Source organism: Semicossyphus pulcher, unplaced genomic scaffold (assembly GCF_022749685.1).
Source record: "Semicossyphus pulcher isolate SPU_LCO1_2020_fin unplaced genomic scaffold, fSemPul1.0.p SCAF_18, whole genome shotgun sequence".
Taxonomy (NCBI): domain Eukaryota; kingdom Metazoa; phylum Chordata; class Actinopteri; order Labriformes; family Labridae; genus Semicossyphus; species Semicossyphus pulcher.
In genome coordinates, this window is record NW_027211691.1 from 9805241 (window position 1) to 9823307 (window position 18067).

Sequence of the window (18067 nt, forward strand, 5' to 3'; positions counted from 1 at the left end):
AGTCATCACCGCTCCACCTGAGAGCTCTGCAACTTACTTTGAAGGCGGACTTTTTCCCCCTCTCCTCTTGCTGCGGAAGTTTTCTCACAGACAGATCTCCTGTCAGGATCTCAAGAAGCGGGCTGCATTCCAATTCATTAAAGGTAAATTATGTCTAAAGTCTACATTAAATCAAAGCACTCCTTTTCCATTGCAATATGCACTACTCTTCACATTTTCCATTAAGTATTGGCACGTTTAATCGGCCTGCGTCAGCAATTAAGCATGCTCATCAAAAAGCTCTTATATGTAACTTACACACAGTATTTTGAATGCATTAGCCGCAGTATATTGTGCACTTAGCTACATTTATTACAGCTGTAGGCCCTACTGCTAAATTAACTTGGAAGTGCATGTTTATTTCTAACAGCTCACATTCTGCTTTTACTTCTAGAGGAGGAAAAAAGTTAAAGGAAGTTAAACACTTGTAGTGATTTCTTATATCAACACTTTGACTAGTCAGAAGTTGTATCTTAACCTCACTGAACCCCGTGAGGTTACTTGTGGCCAAGTGTCTGCGAGCCAGTGCACTGTCCTCCCCAAGTTCAATATTGATTCAAGTCATTCAGCAAATTTGATACAGAATTCCAACTCTCCACTAATCCTGTTTTGCTCTCTCCTCCCGCCTCCCTTGCCAGCTCGCTGTGTAGAAGAAGAAGAGTGTCTGTTTGTGCTGGTCCTGCTCCCAGTTTTGACCCCTAAAGAGGATCACCTTCATCTCTGCGTGCAGCACTTCCCCAGGATGATGCGTGTACCTTCAACCCCGCTGAGGGGCGTGTCCCTGCTCCTGCTCCTGCTCCTGCTCCTGCACACAGCCAACTCCATGGTGATGCTTCCAAACTCAACAAGCTGGGAGCAGATTCTGGAAAAGTATCACGACGAGAAGGGCGACTGGTGGGGGGCCAAGCAGAGGGGGAAGAGGGCCATTACGGACAGTGACGCTCAGCTCATTCTGGACCTCCACAACAAGCTCCGCGGCCAAGTGTACCCGCCTGCTTCCAACATGGAGTACATGGTAAGTGCATGGAGGAGTCCCAAGTTTCTATGTGTTAAAACGCTTTGACCCCACTTTGACCCCACTAAGAGTCTTTTACACTTGTCGACCGTGTAGCTTAGTGAACTGACCCAGTCACCAGACCGGCTGGCACTTGTCCCACTTGGCTCAATACAAACGCAGCATGCATGCATGTAAGCGCCCTTCCCCGCTAACACACACACAAGTTTCTACCCATGTGACTTTGATTGTTTTGCCAGGAGAGAAGAATTCCACCACCTTGCCAATGATCACATTACTACTGCGCTTTTTTTTACTCATGCTAAGAGATTTGTTTGACTTTATCCTTCGGCCATCACGTGTGTGTACAACGCCAGATCACTTTTCACTGTGCAATTAGAACCAGAGCACGGCACCAGGGCTTGTTTTACCAGCTGCCTACCCCCCACTAAACACACACACACACACACACGCACACGCACACCACACCTTCAGATCTGGAACTTATCCGAATACACAACATGTTTTAGTTACTGCTTGACCGCCTCAGTGCATTGCCACCAACAGCACTTAGGAGGTTAAAAATCAATACAGTGTGCAGAAGGTAATGAGGTTTTATCGTCTTTCATCTCCGCTTAAAGAGCCACAGAACAAAAGGCTGTATTATTCGATGTTAGAGGCAAATAAACAGTTCCTGCTGGGGGCAATTGCTTGACTATGTAATTGTATAATTGAGAGGTTCAAGTTGTGTGTATGTGTGTGTGTGTTCATATGTGTGTGAGAGCTCCACTCTGCCTGGCAGGCTTCTGGCGGAGGCACACTCTAGTGGAGAAATGCTGAGCCAGCAGCAGTGCACTGCTCCCCTTCTACTGTCTCCTGTTACAGTGGGTTTTTTTTTTTTTTTAGCTCCAGGGGCACCCAGGGGTGAAATATGGAGAGGCATGCAACAAGAGGACGTGAGGTGAGGGGAAAGAGAGTGAAAGCTAGTAATGAAAACAGAAGGAGAATAAAATTAGAGGTTAGAGGAGATTTGTGCATAGAAAGGAGAGGCAATGAGAGACATATGGGGGAAGAGGTGTCAAAATAATTGAAAAGAAGATGGGAGAAAGAGGTTGCAGAAAAGTGAGGCAAGAGGGAATTAGAAAAGAAAGATCTGGAAGTAAAGAGAGATGGTGACTTGTTCGTATATAAACTTAAATCTTATTTGCAGCTCTTTAAAAAATGTTCAAATAAAATTTAAAGCAGTTTTTGACTGATTTTCTGCGCTTTATTTTGAAAGGGGCTCCATATTTCTCTGATATTTTCCTCCTGCCTGCATTGAACTGCTGTCACCTTTCAAAACCCTCACAGCTTCACTGTACTGGAAGACTTCATAGACATGCTTCCCTGCTTTCCTACACACACCAGTGCATTCACATGCACACACACTCACACACAGACGCACACACAAATACCCTTGCCCACATACATAGCTATTTGCCCATCAGCTCTGTTATTGTGCGCCATTGTATTAAACCAAAACCCGGCTGACCCTCTGTGGCAATCATCACAGAGACTCAGCGATAACATCAATTCAAAGCCAACTCCGCCCTCCCTCACTCTTCATCTGTTTCCTCTCCTTGCTCCCTCCTCTCTCTCTCTCGCTCCCTTATCCCTGTGGCACCGTTCCCATTCTGTCATTATCCAACACAGAGGCCCCAAAAAATTCCCTGGATAAGCATTCACACTCTGTAGCGATCCACAAAGCTTCAATGCACCTTCAGTAGGGGGGGGGACAGCGCTTCTGCCTCTCACTCAAATGTTGACCCACAGGTATAAACAGAGAAGTGTCAGTGTTTGAAGCGCTGCAAGACAAACAGATGGCATCATGGGAGAAAAAGGGCCCCACTTGCCTTGATGTTGAACTTGGCTTTGGCGGGCTGCACTCAGGTCTAAGATAAGGCTGTATTTACATTTTTCTGTTTGGGGTAAACGGTCGGAGTTGTGCTGCAAGTGTTGAACATCATTTTTAATTTGTTCAGGGATAATGCGGCTGTCCAATTGACAAGCATGTCAATTCCCCATGTTCTGGCCAGCTGGATACTTCCAGATAACCTCCAAAAGGAAGGGAAGTCCACTGGCTAGATATGAAGAATAAAAGCTTAATACCGAAGTATGAAAAATGTTGGTCGTCCAAAATCACTTATTGTAGCTTCTGTAAGTGTTCTACATCCAAAGCCACGCTCCAGTAAAGCCCAGAGGAGGACATTATCCAAAAATAACAAAGATGCCACCCAAATGTCACAAAGCTGGACTCTCTCCAGGCTTCACCTGCACTGGCTGTATCCCTGCCATGAATATCGCTAACAGGAGAGGCAAAAAAGGCCTACCCTTGTGGGAGTCCAGTGCCCACACGCAAACTGCTTGATGCAATGCCAAGAATGTAAACAGCTCTTGCTCTAAATGCTCTTACAGTGATGGCTTGCAATCGCTCTTTCCACAGAAACAGGGAACATGGTCAGGAACAAGATTTGCAAGATCAAATGATCCAATTCCCATGACCCCACTATCTATGTAACTCTCTGCATAAGAGGACAATCCCCTTGAACTCAGGCTTGACACTTTGCCGACTGTCTTCATTATTTGTCCTAGGCACTAAACATATACCATTTGGTTCAAGGAGTGAAGGTGTGCCAAGGACATACCCTTGTTTGCAACGAATCAAATCTGATTTACGAGTTCTGCATCCTGTCCAGATGGGACCATCTCTAGGGTGTTGGAGTTCTTCAAAGTCTTGCCTTCCATTTGTGGTTCTACAACTTTCCGTGGGGATAATCAAAAGTCATACCTGGGTTTTCATTGCAGTTGAAGCCCCTTTGGTCCGTTGGTAATTCTCTGCCAATTCTTGAGTCACCTGTTCCAGCAAGGTTTGGAGAAGACCCTTTTTCGGACTTTAGGCCTGCTGGATATAAGGACAATCTGCAAATTGGGATAATAGGCCATTATTGCATTGATGGTTTGACGTTCAGTATAACTGTTGAAGCATACATATTAGCTACTACTTACAGTCCCTATGTTGATCTGTTGTTTTGCATGGTTTCAACAGTACCAACATTTGTAGGTAGTTGTCTCACCTGATAAAAGAATAGCAGAAGTTATTCTCTTTTTCACCACAAAGGGTTTCCATCATGCTAGCTTACCTAGCAGTTGCCCCCAAATCGACACATATTCCTTGGAGGGTAGCTAATGGATAGCTGGGACGTCATCTGATAGTTTAAATGCAAGGCCAATAAATCTGTTCATGATATCTTTTGTGGCACCTGGCACCTTATACTGCCCATCAATCCCGTTCAAGTCAAGCCTACAGTAATTGGCCATGTTGTTGTGGTCAAACTATGGTCCCTGTTGTAACATGATAAAGGGAGATATTTTTTCAACTCCCCTTTCTCCAATTCCCATAACATTCCCCCTGCTTCTTCAGTATTTCTCTACAAGCACCATTGATTATGAGCAGGAAACCCAAACTTGCAGAGGAAGTACCTTTTGGAATGCAACCAGATGACCAAGGAAGAGAAAGTAAGAGAAAAAAAACCTTGGTGCAAATGAAGTGTTAAGCGAAATACACAATGCCGTGTGCACAGCGCTGAAAGACATTAGCAGGCAAGGTGTTTTTCTTTACGGGCCCCAGCAGAAGTGCGGCCAGGGTGGGTGGTGGATGGTGGGTGGGGGGATCCTTGGTTACAAGGCCTCCCCTGCTGGGATAACTGTGTAAACAACAGCAGGTTTGACAAGGCGGCTGCTCTGTGTAACAGATTCAACATCTGAGAAATATGTGCTTGGGTCGACACTTCCTGAGCCTGCTTTTTCCGTTAGCTTGCCCTTGGATGGACGCTGCTTGTATTTATTAATACTCAAGACTTGTTTCAAGAGCATCACAAATCATGTCTTGATAATAGAAACCATAATAAGCTCAATTCCCCTCCAAGATATTTTAGCTGGAGTTTTTGATCACCTACCTTAGGAAACCTTCAGTAGCTGTGGCCTCAGCTAAATGTTTTCCGACCCATAACCATTCATTAACGCTCAAAAACATTGTGTTGACCTCGTTTAAGTGCGGAACGTCTTACGTGCTGTGGTTTGCAGATCGTTTGGCAGTTACCACAGCTCAATGCGATGAGTTTTAGTCTGCTTATCAGTGCACACATTGATTCGTGCAAGGAGGTCACTTGTCAAGAAAATCGAAGGGGAAAATGACTTGGATGGGAGTCAAGGTTATAACTGAACTGCTTGCTTCTGCATTCTTCCGCCGCTGAGGCTGAAATTTCCTCCATGTTTCTGTTTCAGCGTTATATGCTGGGAAAAAAGGGGGATAACCAGGGATTACAAAACAGATACTGAGGCTAACTGAGGTAGATTCAGTGCAGGGATTGAGTTCCAGGTAAACAAATTCACTACTTCCTGTTTCAGCCCTGGCTCTGTCAGTCATCATTTAGCCTCATTGTGCAAGACAGACCACAGGCGACTACAGATGAGGTTGCTGTAACACTGATCTGGTCCCTCTTTGCAGGTGTAGGGATGAATGAAAAATAAACTCAGCCGCTCATACGGTTTATTTGTTCTATACACAAGTTGTGTAAGATTTTTTACAGGGATTTGTTTCGAAATCTGACATAACAACTGGGAAAATCATAATAGAATCAGCCAATATTACTCAGGTGCTTTAAACAAATACCACTTTTCAACAGCCAACAGGATTCCAAGAAAGAGCGTAAGAAACTGCTCCGAGTTAATTTGCCAGACATCCTGTTGTTAGGTAGGTAGGTGTGTGTGTGTGTGTGTGTGTGTTTCGGGAGTAATGCAGGGAACAGCAGTTGTTTCTGGTGCGACTGAAAGTGGGTGACGGACGATGGAGGAGGAGGAGGTGTTGGTGGAAGAAGTGGGGTAGTTATTTCAGTGTCTGTTATTAGATGAGATTTCAGTAAAGGGTAAGCTACGACTTCCAGGACCCAATGTGTGAAATTTGCAAACTTCTGACACCTCCGCTGGTATACTAAAGCACATGCTCACACACAAACACACATTCATGCACACACACACACAAACTAATTGACTTCCTCGCTCGAACCTGTTACTTTACACTGAAGGTGAAAGGGAAGGTGTGCAATTAAAGGAACATATAGTGTCCTTCAGAGGACTTACAGCTGGTGTTATTCTAACTTTTTTTATGGCAGAATGTAGGTCAGCAGAGAGGAAGGACACTCTTTGCATTCCCAGAAAACCCCAGAATGGGAATATGATCCCTTAGTATCCAACCAGAGCCAAACTTAACTGTGAGGGCAACTCGAAGAGAGGTAAAGTGAAAGAAAAGCTTGCACCCAGACATCCCACCAAAGACATATGGAAGGTATTACTTAAAGGGGGAAAAAAAAAAGGTTTTGCATTTTTTGAATAACACCCAATCCCACGGGAAAACCCATCTGGGGAAAGTCAGCTGAGCAGCGAGAAGAGAGGCAAAAAAACTCCTTATAAAGCAGCAGTAGCACTTCAACATAGTTCTGCGTTTAGTTTAGAGATTTGTGTGCTTATAACATCCCGAGCCCATATGAGCGATCATAACATATGATAAGTAATCCATGTTCAGTATGAGTTTGAATCAGTGACAGCTGCACAAACCTTAGACGTTCCATGACCTGACATTGCTCTATCTAAAGGCCCATTAGAACCAATATGAGCAGCTTTGTGTTAAACTGAATCCCTTGATTTCCACTTTTTACAATATAAAATCTAAAAAACAACTTAATAATGTTTTCCATCTTGTGTGCTGTGCAGGTTTGGGACACAGAGTTGGAGCGTACGGCAGAGGAGTGGGCAGAGACTTGCCTGTGGGAGCACGGCCCAGCTGCTCTCCTGCCACAGATCGGACAGAACCTGGGAGCACACTGGGGAAGGTATGTAAAAAAAAACATTACAAACATATATCTACAAATATAATTATTAAAATGAGGGTAAAAATATTTTCTTGAAGTCCCTCATTCATTGTCTGAAAAGCGCACCGCTTCACGTGAGAGGCTCTTGTTCCACATCTAATCATATCACTCCACAGTCAAGATGTCTGCTTGATGCTAATCAGATTAACGAGCAACACCTGGTACCAAATCAGTGTCAGTCCTTGTTACTGCAATTTATCCAGAGAGCGCTAATGTTTGGCTGCCAGTTAGAAGCTTAATTGCAGTCTTGACAGATGTATTTACATTCAATGGTTAGCATTGGATGCTAACGACAGAGTGTAACTACAACAGATGTTTGTCATACAGCTAAATTTAGTGTAAATTACTTGATATTTGTTCTATTTCTTGGTTGAGCTCCTTTTTTGGGCATAGACTGTAAGAATTGGATGTAGCCTCTGGTTTTGCAGAATGCAGTGCCTTAATTGCATTACTGCATTCTTTCTAATGGCCAGCAGGGGGAGACTCCACTGGTTGCAAAAGGAAGTCCGATTGTATAAAACCAGATGAGATAATAAGCCGAATTCTCATTTGATTTATAAGTCAATTAGCAATTTCTTATTCATTTTATGTTTGCAATCACTAATTCAAGTCTACCTCAATACAGTATGATGTTTATTTAGTCAACTATGGTCCCATTAAGCTGTCAGGCCTGTGATTGACAAGTCACGACCACAGTCGCCTGTCAATCAGAATAGAGACGTAAACAATCTGACATCCAAATATGGTCAATTAAGGCTAAAAAAAACCCTGAGGCTTAAAGGGGACTTCACATACCAGTGGGTGATGTCAGGGGGCAAGAACTGCTTTGTTATGCTCAAATAAAAATCATTATTTAAATACATTCAAACACTTAAAGGTCACCCATTGTATTGTGCATCCTGTGTATGCAGATAGGTTCCTGAAAGAAGTAGGCAGAGAGCTTTGCATAAAACCAACTCCTACACCAACACAAAACAGTAGAAATGTTGTTCATCGCAGGTATGCTTTACTCATCTCTCCAGGTATCGCCCGCCTACGTTCCATGTGCAGGCCTGGTACGATGAAGTGAAAGACTACTCCTTCCCTTACCCGCAGGAGTGTGACCCCTACTGCCCCTTCAGATGCTCCGGTCCAGTGTGCACTCATTATACACAGGTAGCTCGGTCTGAATCACATGATTGTATAAGCAGATTTTGGAGATAATTCTGGAGGTGTTATCCTCAAGTTTTAAGACTTTCAAGACCTGTTTTTCATGGTCTGCATTGTTATTCTTTTGCAGCTGGTTTGGGCCACCAGCAGTCGGATTGGCTGTGCCATCAACATGTGTTACAACATGAACGTGTGGGGGCAGATTTGGGCCAAAGCCGTCTATCTTGTCTGCAACTATTCACCAAAGTAAGCACATTTGTTTTGAAGTCTTCAACACCTGCTGATATACTAGCTTGCAGGAACACGTATCTGTTGGTATAACAGAATGATTTGCTGGTTATCAATTCTGCCTTTGTATTATGAACTGAACAGGGGAAATTGGTGGGGCCATTCGCCTTACAAACACGGGACCCCCTGCTCTGCCTGTCCTCCGAGCTATGGAGGAGGCTGCAAGGACAACCTCTGCTACAAAGGTATATGTGTGGAAAATAGAGAAAACCAGAGCAAGAAAGCCTGAAGAAAAAACATACTAACCCTACTGTTTTTGTGATCTTACCTGAAGACGACAGCTCCTACCCTCCCCAAGAGGAAACGGAAGAAAACAACTTCATCGAGCCGGAGGCCCCCCGTACTCCACAGAAGCCCCGGTTGAGGCCCTCCAAGCCCGAGCCCCCCAGTCTCCCCGCTCCTGCCCCAACCAAGCCCCCCACGGAGGACCTGCAGAAGAATGAAGTGGTCAACACACAGCAGATGTGTAAGCTGCCATTTAGCTGTTTATTCTGGGTCTAGTTTCATCCCAGAATGGGGGGGTGTAGGATCTGCATTAGGGTTGGGAGCTGCGCAAAGTGGCATAAAGTATGAAAAAGAAATTTGGGTCAAAACCAGATGATTTGTGAAGCGCTGCCTGCTCAGTGTTTAGCCGGCAGTAACGCATACAAGCACAAAAAAATAGGCCTCTACCGGAAATATTTATCTTAAATTACCTTGATGTTCTGCGCCCTTTATCTGTCATCCCCCTGATTCACCCTGACAGTTCCTCAAGTGGACTTAATATTGCAAGTCACTCTTTGGAGGGAGGTGGTGGGGGTCTATTTTAGCACCATCCCCTGAGTGTGTGTGTGCTTTTGGCCGGCTGAGCGGGGTTGAGAGGGGGCTCGCTGTGGTTTTTAAATGGCTTCCTCTCCGCAGCGCAAGAGGCCTTTTGCTTGTAAGCTGAGACGCTTCCTCTAGTATTGCTGACCACCCTGAACCTTGAAGCAGGAATTTCTCCTCTTTGGTTCTCTGAGCAGCATGACAACAAAAAGTCTGCTGGGTTTTCACTCAACTCGGGCTTTTAGAAACAAGTCGTCTGCATCGAAGCGGCCGATTCGTGCAGGTTGGTTCCTGTGCGAGGACTGAAAGGCGGTTATGTTTGTGTTTTTCAGCTCAGCTTGTGACCTGTGACACCAAGCTTCGAGATCAGTGTAAAGGAACTCCATGTAACAGGTACGGCTAAGAGCAAATACAATAAAAGCAACCACACAGATTAGGGTATACAGTAAATTACACCTAACTTTTCTTATTATTCTACAGATATGAGTGTCCAGCCGGGTGCCTGGATGCTACAGGAAAAGTAGTTGGGACAGTGTACTATGAAATGGTGAGTATACAACGACATATATTATGTCGTCTGCCAGCAAACAGCCTTTAATGTTAAAGGCTGTTTACTCTGTATTATGCTAATTTCAAGCTTCATATTTCTCCCTGTGATACCTGTGGAGTAGCTTAGCATAATTTACAGTTACACTGGTGCTGTGCAGGCCCTCATACAGCCTCTGCCTGAAACAACTCAGCCAGCTCTGTGCCTTTAAGAAACCCCGCCCCTCCAAGCCCACTTTCTTCTGATTGGCTGGCTGACTTTGTGACATCACAAAGTGCAGAGCTTAGAAAAAATGGTGTGAAACCTGGCATACACAGCAGCCTGTAGACTGAGCTGAGAAGCCTGGGGATTACTCCAACATACTTTTACCTACAGATTTGAAACTTCACCCACGTTTAGTCTGAACATCCAACATTGTAAAAGTATACATATGTATATAAACAGCATAATACCCACTCTTTAATAAAAGTGTTTTATTTGCAGCAATCAAGTGTGTGCCGAGCTGGTCTACATGCAGGTGTCATAGACAATGATGGAGGATGGATGGATGTAACAAGAGAAGGCAGGAAGGACTTCTTCATCAAGTCCAACAAGAATGGAGTCCAGTCTCTTGGGTGAGACAACATCTACATCACTATAACCTTAACTGATGATTTTTAATCACAGGAAGTCAATTATAGTGAAAATAATGTTGTGTCTAATATCAATGATCTGTTTTTCCTCTTAACAGAAAATACCAAAGTGCTAACTCCTTCACAGTTTCCAGAGTAGCAGGTTGGTCCGCATTCATGTGACATTATAATTATAGATATGTCATGTCATATTGAATGGTTCATTATAAGCTCTGACTGTGTCTGTTGACACTCACTGTGATTAATTCTTGCAGTCAAAGCCATCACATGTGAAAGCACAGTTGCACAGCTGTGTCCGTTCCAAAAGCCTGCAAACCACTGTCCAAGGTATGAATCTGACTCCTTGATTCCTTGCATGTCAGCCTGCTTTAAGTTCAAGTTAAGCTCTCCAGCTTCAGTTCAAATCACTATATTTGTACAACTGTTCTCTTTTTAGGCTTTACTGCCCGAGAAACTGTTTAGAAGAGAATCCTCACATATCCAGAGTGATTGGTACCAGAATATACTCTGATGTAAGCCCCTCTTTTTTAAGAACATGCTAAACATGGATTAAACACCTTTATACTGAAATACCTCAACATTTCTTATGACATTTCCCTTTGCCTCTGTAGAAGTCCAGTATATGCCGAGCAGCTGTCCACGCCGGAGTAATCAGAAACGGTGTGGGTGGCTACATCGATGTGATGCCTGTGGACAAGCGGAAACACTACATCGCCTCGTACCAAAATGGCATTTTCTCAGAGAGGTACGTTAAGCTGAATCTACAAGCAGCAAGACTGACATAAGTGTCTGCTATGTGAAAAGTTTGATGGTTATCTTTAAGGGAAAACACACCCTTGGATATAAGAATAAATAGAAAAACAAAGTGTGGGAAACGAAACAAAAGTGGTGTGTAGCATACTATGCTGGAATCCATTGTTTTGGGAGGTTACTGGTCCCCTGTCAGCAATCTGTCTTAAAAGTTGGTTGGAATGCGTAGGGGTTAATTTTCTTTGGCTCACAGGAGGAATGAGAAATCAATGGCAGTCAGGTAGAGAGGCATGTAGATATATATCCACTCTGCCCTTAGAAACTTACATCTCTGGGAGGGTGATTAGAGTGCTTCTATGAAGATGACTGAATCTTAATGTTGTTCTGGCGGGGGGGGGGGGGTGTTTTTTAAAAATAAGTCAAAGAGTGCAATCAGTGGACAGTATAGTGGCCTAGATAAAGAAAAAACATGCAAACGAGAACTAAAAGCAGTGAAAAGTGAAGCCTTTGCATTGAGGAGGGATCCTGTAAGCATCTATCAACAAGTGGATCAATAAGTGTACATTTTAGACGTCTATGGGGTTGCTCCAACCATCAGGGTGGATAGATTTGGGATTGATCAGGGCCTGTGCCCACTAACAGCATACTGTTGCTAGGTTACGAAAGTTGTCTGGCGGCACTTCTGCTTCCCTCCGTAGTTAGTGTTAAGTCTGTTTTAAATGGTTCAGTAGGCTATCATTTTAATTAAAAATGTTTTTACAAAGAAAACAATTGAAAGGAATCATGTCCTGGCATTAGCAGCAGCTCTAGACCTGGAAATTTTAACCTTAAAACATAAAGATTAGTTTCTCCTCCGCCATTGTTGTTGACAGAGTTGATATTGGAAGTCCCACCCCTTCTTAATTTTAATTGTCTGGTGAGGGAGAGGTGACATTGACGAGCGCGGTGGTGTTCCAAAAGTTGAACTATTTTTCAACTGAGAGTGCAGCGACAAAAAACAGCTGACAGCTGTTTTCATGCTTTGGACGCTAAGCGCTGCCAGTGCAAAAAAAAGCTGTTAGTGGACACAGGCCCTAATGGTGTTGAAATGCGTAATGGATTCCTTTAACTTTTTTTTTATGTGAAAACATGCATTTTAAATCTTTGCTAAATTAAACATTTATTGTTCGAGCATTGTCTTGTTAGGTTTAGGTGGATGTTTAGTACATTAAAAAAAAAAACATTTAGTTTATGTTAGTCCCATCAAAATCTGAAATGTCTTTTAAGACTTATCATAGGACGTAACAGTTGATATGTGAAAGGAGTGCCTTTGCACAGCCCATCGCCATCTTGCAAGCTCCTCTTTGGTTATTATATCCAAGGAGCTTGTTACCTTAACCTTATATCGAACAACTTATAGGTTTAGACTTTAACAGAAGTTATGTGGGCATCACTCGTAACCTCAAATTACCTCTAAATTGTTTGAAAGTACAGAGTATTAAGTGTGAAACAGTACCAACAAGTATAGCACTGCATCATCAGCATAGAGGAGCACTTCTGCTCACATTTCCCCACCATTTTTCCATTTCTGCTCCAAAGAGGAGGGGTGAAAGTACACAACTCTGTTTGGCGACACCCGCTAACACAGAGGAGGAAGGAAGAGACATCAGTGGTTTGTACGGTCGCAGCTGGAATGTTAAGAAGCTTAACTCAGGCAATAAAACACCTACCAGATTCAGAACTGTTACTCAGTTTTAAAGTACCTCCCCAGGATTTCAGAAGACTGAATTAATTATTTTGGCTGTGTGAATCATTACTGTCTTCCTTTCATCATAATCAGTCCTCAGTGACTGAAAGGGGCAATCCTTTTAACTGCTAACAAAAAGGCAGCTTGTGCTAGCTTATGAACAGACTTTGCTGATGCTAATGAAGAGAAAGCATGTGTTGAATCCATGCTGTACCACTTCACGACAGCATTAAGGTCACAGGTCCGTACCAGCCTCTGTTTAAAGCTTCCCACACACTGTATGATCTGTTCTAGTTTTTAGAGATATTAAACTGTACCAAGTTTGTATTGTTCTGTCTGTAGAGCGGCTATTGTTAACTTGACCTGCGCAGAGGACAAACACACACACAGTCTCTTTTCCCTCTCTCTCCCTCTCCTTGTCTCTCTCCACCACATTTATCTTTGTCACTCTGCTGAGATGCCTGACGTCTGTTACTATCTACCAATCATTTATCTGCCTCCTTTAACTTCACAACATGTCCGTCTTCGCTGGATTAACACATGAAGTCCCTTGTGTTTGTGTAAAAACGGCTGCTTTATCTGTTTTCTCAGGGATCTTCAGCCTCTATGTGTTTGTGTCTTATCTGTCATCAGCGCGTCAGACAACACTCTGACGTGGACGTTTCTCCGTAAAGTGAAGTCTATCTGTTTGTGTGTGTATGTCATCCACGTCTCTCTGCAAAAGGCTGAGACGTGCTCTGTAAGTGACACATGCCGCACCCAGACTGACTCTCCCTCTTGTTTGTCTCCTTCCCCGCAGCCTTCAGAACCCTCCTGGAGGGAAGGCGTTCCGGGTGTTCGCTGTGATTTGAGTGCCCCCCGGGGGCGGCTTCGCCAAACAGAAAGCGCACTTGGGCTGTTGAATAGGCGGTAATCAAGCCCTGTTGTCAAACTCAATGACTGAAATGTTTCTGGCTTTGCTAACACTCCGGGGGTTAGAGGTCGTCTCCATGACAACGTAAACCCAGCAACAAAAACTTGACACACACACAAGGAGAATATGTCAGTACTTACACGCATGGAGGTTCATTTTGCTGCGGGAAATTAATGAAATGTAAATATGTTGTACATATTTATTAATATTATTACACATGTTTTGTGTTGGTGCCATTGCCTTGCCTTTTTAGCAGATATCTGTATGAATACTGATTATAGAAGTCCTCAATATAACATTATAAAGGCACTTAAGGATCTATTTTATTGCATTAAGTCTGGCACATTTTTACTGGTGCTCTTGAGAGGACTCTTGACATATTTTGTACTTTTTTTTAATAATTGGGGAACAAATTGTTATGCATTTATTTTTATATGATTATGCTTTATATCATTATGATTTATAAAGGATGCTGCTATGTTTTGTATTGTTATTGTGTGATGGGTTTTGTTTGGTCATTTTTCCACATAATGTGGTTTAGTTAAAACTCCCTGCAGGTCGGGAAGTACCCTCATCGCTCAAACAAACCCTACGTGCCCGACTTCATCATGCATCACATATTACTGTTGCTACCCCAAAGATGTTTTCAGGTGATTCATCTTCCTTTGACATTGACAAACACAAGTAATTCTACGCAACATTTTTATTTCACACAGTCTGAAGGCGGATGGGGATTTAAATCAAGAGATAGATTTGTTCATTTTACCTGCTCTCAGCTTTGTTTCAAGCTACAGTCAATATAATGGGCAATTAATGATATATTTGTCACTGTTACTCTGTGCATTTTACATATTTTCCTACCTCAGGTTGTTAGGAAAAGTCAATTTTGCAATAAAACATTACAACCACCACAGTTATTTCTCACTTTTATTCCATGTGCTATTTGACTGATGCATTTGCTCACCATTTTTGAATGTAAAAGTTTGGTGTCATAAATAACGCAAAGGGAAATAGGTCAAATTTGTGGAAAAATGCAAGAAAAAGATGCGGCAATTGGTTGAATTTGGGTGAATTCGAACACAACATTGCAACTTCTGGGAGGGACTGGTAAATGGGCTTTCATGTTAATCATAATCAATATCTTATGTTTTGCAGTTAGGCTGGGAAAATAAAACAATGGTGCTACAACACTACAAATATTTGATCCAACTTCAAAGTATTTGCTTTTAAGCCACATTCCTAAAAATTGCATTCCATGAAAAGGAACATTTGAAGTTAACAAATTTGTACTTTAAACATGTGGTAGTATATAGTTCTAATTAACATGTGCCTCAAACACCACCTTACTTATTCTCTGAATACTCTACAGTGAATAACGCTATACGTAGCATATCTTAAAGCTCATGTAAGGACTTTTGTTTTTTAATATTATAATTTTTTTGGCCATTTTGCCCTTTTATGAGATATGACAGCTGAAGAGAGACAGGAAATATGGAGATAAGAGAGTAGGGAATGACATGCAGCAAAAGGCCAAGGTTGGGAGTTGTCGGGGACTGTAGCCTCTGTATACAGGGCGCCTGCTCTACCCACGGAGTTAAACCAGCGCCCCCTGTTAGGACGTTTTAGCTGCTAATAAAAAAGACTGAAATGAAAACTGATGTCTCCTAATGAACTACAAAAGCAAACCATCAGTGACTAGATTGATTATTTCTATTTAGTTATTTCCGATGCTTGACCCCGGGTTGGTGTCAGACAAGGGATTAAGTGCATGCTGCAGAAACAGCCTTTGGTTACATTTTCCACAGATGCATACTGAATGTTAGATTAGACTGTTTAAAGAAAGCAGGATAAGATATTTTGTTAGCACTACAAACCGCATTAACAGAGAGACAAGAGGTACCACTCTGTCCACAGGGGTCGCCGAGGTCGCCACAAAATGAAAGTAGCTTAAAAATGATCAAATATTGACACTCAGTGGCCCCTGAGCAGTCCATCTGATATGAGTCATAATACCTTCATATTAACACTGACAATCTGCTCTAAAACCTCACTAGCAATGACGCATTTCGCATTTGCTCCAACCCGTCGGATAAGCATGCAGAGCCGAAACACCAAACATCAAAGCACCTCAGGGAGTCGCTGAAGTGGTGGGTTCTGTGGGTTTGGATGAAGACTGAACCCAATCCTTTAGACATCTATTGCTCCACATGAGGGAGAAACCTGCAACACTGACATCTACGTCTCTCAGGATGTGCCCCCCCCCCCCCCCCCACCCCACTCCCAATATCAATACTGGTTATTCATTCATACCGTTGAGAGCGGAAGCGTTTGATTTAAACGTCTCAGGCTTCCTCTTCGGGTCCGTCACCAGGGAGCGGGGTCGTCACTCCTCATTTGCTTCCGAGCAGCAGTAGAGCGAAATGACCGATCCCTAATGGCTTCCACCATATCCATGTCCGGCAGTGTTATGATGTCTCGAGGGCTGCAATCGGTTGTGACTCGAGCTGCCAGTCTGCGTTATTCCCCGGACAAGCGCTAAATCTTACATGATGGGTTGAATATGCAGCTACTGGCCGTGTGACACAATGTGATACAACATAAATGCAATGTTATTAATGAATTTTCCATGGATTTTAAAGCTCTACATGTCTGTAATCTTCTGAAACACACTCATCATCATGTTCCAGTGCATGTGCATGCTCATATATTAATGCATGCTCAACCACATCATGTTAGATTACACCCAAACACTCATGATTGGCTGTTTTCTGCAGGCGAAAGGGGCTGCAGATTGATTGATAGGCCGTCCATGTGCGCCCGGGTTCTGTGAGAGGAAAAGAGAGGCATACATCAGACAGGTGTCAAAACTCACAGCGGGGTGTGGTGATAGGTTGCGTTCAAGGGCTCTGAAGAATGAAAGGCAAGAGGAGCGAGAAAGTGGAGGGGACAGGAGAAAAGGGCAGAGCGATAACCTGAAGGTGAGAGAAAACAGCGTGAAGTTTTGATTTCTGCATCACCTTCATGCTCTTGACTGAGGGATACTGTCTGCAGAATGTCTGATCCCGTCCTCCTGAGTTCATAGAAAGCAGAACAAATTTGAAGTGTCATGAAATAAAGTTTTGCAGGAGCACTTTGAAACAGTGTTGTCGCAAAAAAATGCCTTGGAATAATTAAAGAAGAGGTGCAAGACATGAGTTGATTTTGATAGATGGTTGTTTGCCTTCATATTCGCCCCATAAGACAGACGAGGCTGCATTAGGAGCAAGCTGACAGAGCGACAGCCACCGGCCCATTAGAACCAAGGAGAGCGAGCGGCGTGAAGACAGATGGGATGAAAGACAAGCTTGCAGCTAGCAGGGGTCTGCATGGTGCCACCAGTGTTTTCAGACTGTCGTTTAAAATAAGGAAGGCCATTAATAACCTCCTCACTGTGCTCTGCTCGGCTGCAGTCTGGCGCTTCTTGCAGAGCTAAATGTGGCGCTGCATGGCAGCAGACTGGCAGGCCGTGTCAAAGAGAGCATACACACCTGAGGGGAGAGAAAGACACTGTTTGTATGTGCTACTGCATTTGTTTGTGCTGTATATTTGAATTTAATTGTATTTTTCACTTACTCACCTGTTTGCTTTTTCCACTACAGTTGGATGGGAATCAGATAGCAGTGATGCATTCAGGGAACCCGTCAGCACCCAGGTGAAAAGTAATGGCTGCCACTGGTAATGACTGTGTTCCTTCTTGTCAGACCTTTACTTTGGCAGGTGAACAAAACATAAAATTTGACAGGGAGTGGGTTTTTTTTTTTTCCCCTCGTGATCCAAAAATATTACACGTACATAGCCGCACTGTGAATGTGTTTTTGCAAAAAAGATGGAGTGGGCACTTTGGTGGAGAAAAAATAAGCTTTTTCCTGAGTGGCAACATGACTCATATAATTATTGAGTTATTTTAGGTCTCGGTGCTTTTAAAACAAGCCTCTGACCAATCTGAGACATTTGATTTATAATAACCATTCATTACCAACTCGCTCTCGTGCGACCAATTCACCCGAATACTTGACTGAAAATTGAAAATCTTAATGCAGGCATTCAAAGTGATGCTCAGGGCCATTCAGTTGTTGAATTTGAATGGATCAACAGATATTAAAGTCGACACTTTACATCTGCAAATTGGGGGCCAAAAAAAGGACGAGTGATAAATTGTTAAATGTTTTTGTGCATGAATTATCTGCCCTATTACGGGAAGCTAGTTTTTCCTTGACAGG

General features: G+C 43.2%; 1 protein-coding gene across 1 annotated transcript; it reads left to right on the forward strand.

Annotated features, from left to right (window-relative positions):
- Positions 1 to 743: 743 nt before the first annotated feature.
- Positions 744 to 14711, forward strand: crispld1a (cysteine-rich secretory protein LCCL domain containing 1a). Its single transcript, XM_069667180.1, has 14 exons — positions 744 to 1054; positions 6842 to 6960; positions 8022 to 8154; positions 8279 to 8394; positions 8521 to 8621; positions 8711 to 8902; positions 9573 to 9633; positions 9721 to 9787; positions 10271 to 10401; positions 10518 to 10561; positions 10674 to 10746; positions 10856 to 10931; positions 11031 to 11164; positions 13695 to 14711. Exons 1-14 carry the CDS (start codon positions 782 to 784, stop codon positions 13744 to 13746), a joined length of 1572 nt encoding a protein of 523 aa, XP_069523281.1. The 5' UTR covers positions 744 to 781; the 3' UTR covers positions 13747 to 14711.
- Positions 14712 to 18067: the final 3356 nt, after the last annotated feature.

Coding starts and splice junctions, on each gene's coding strand:
- crispld1a (XM_069667180.1), top strand. CDS start 782: ATGATGCGTGTACCTTCAACCCCGCTGAGGGGCGTGTCCCTGCTCCTG. Junction 9,634..9,720: donor AAAGGAACTCCATGTAACAG/GTACGGCTAAGA, acceptor ATTATTCTACAG/ATATGAGTGTCCAGCCGGGT. Junction 9,788..10,270: donor GGACAGTGTACTATGAAATG/GTGAGTATACAA, acceptor TTTTATTTGCAG/CAATCAAGTGTGTGCCGAGC.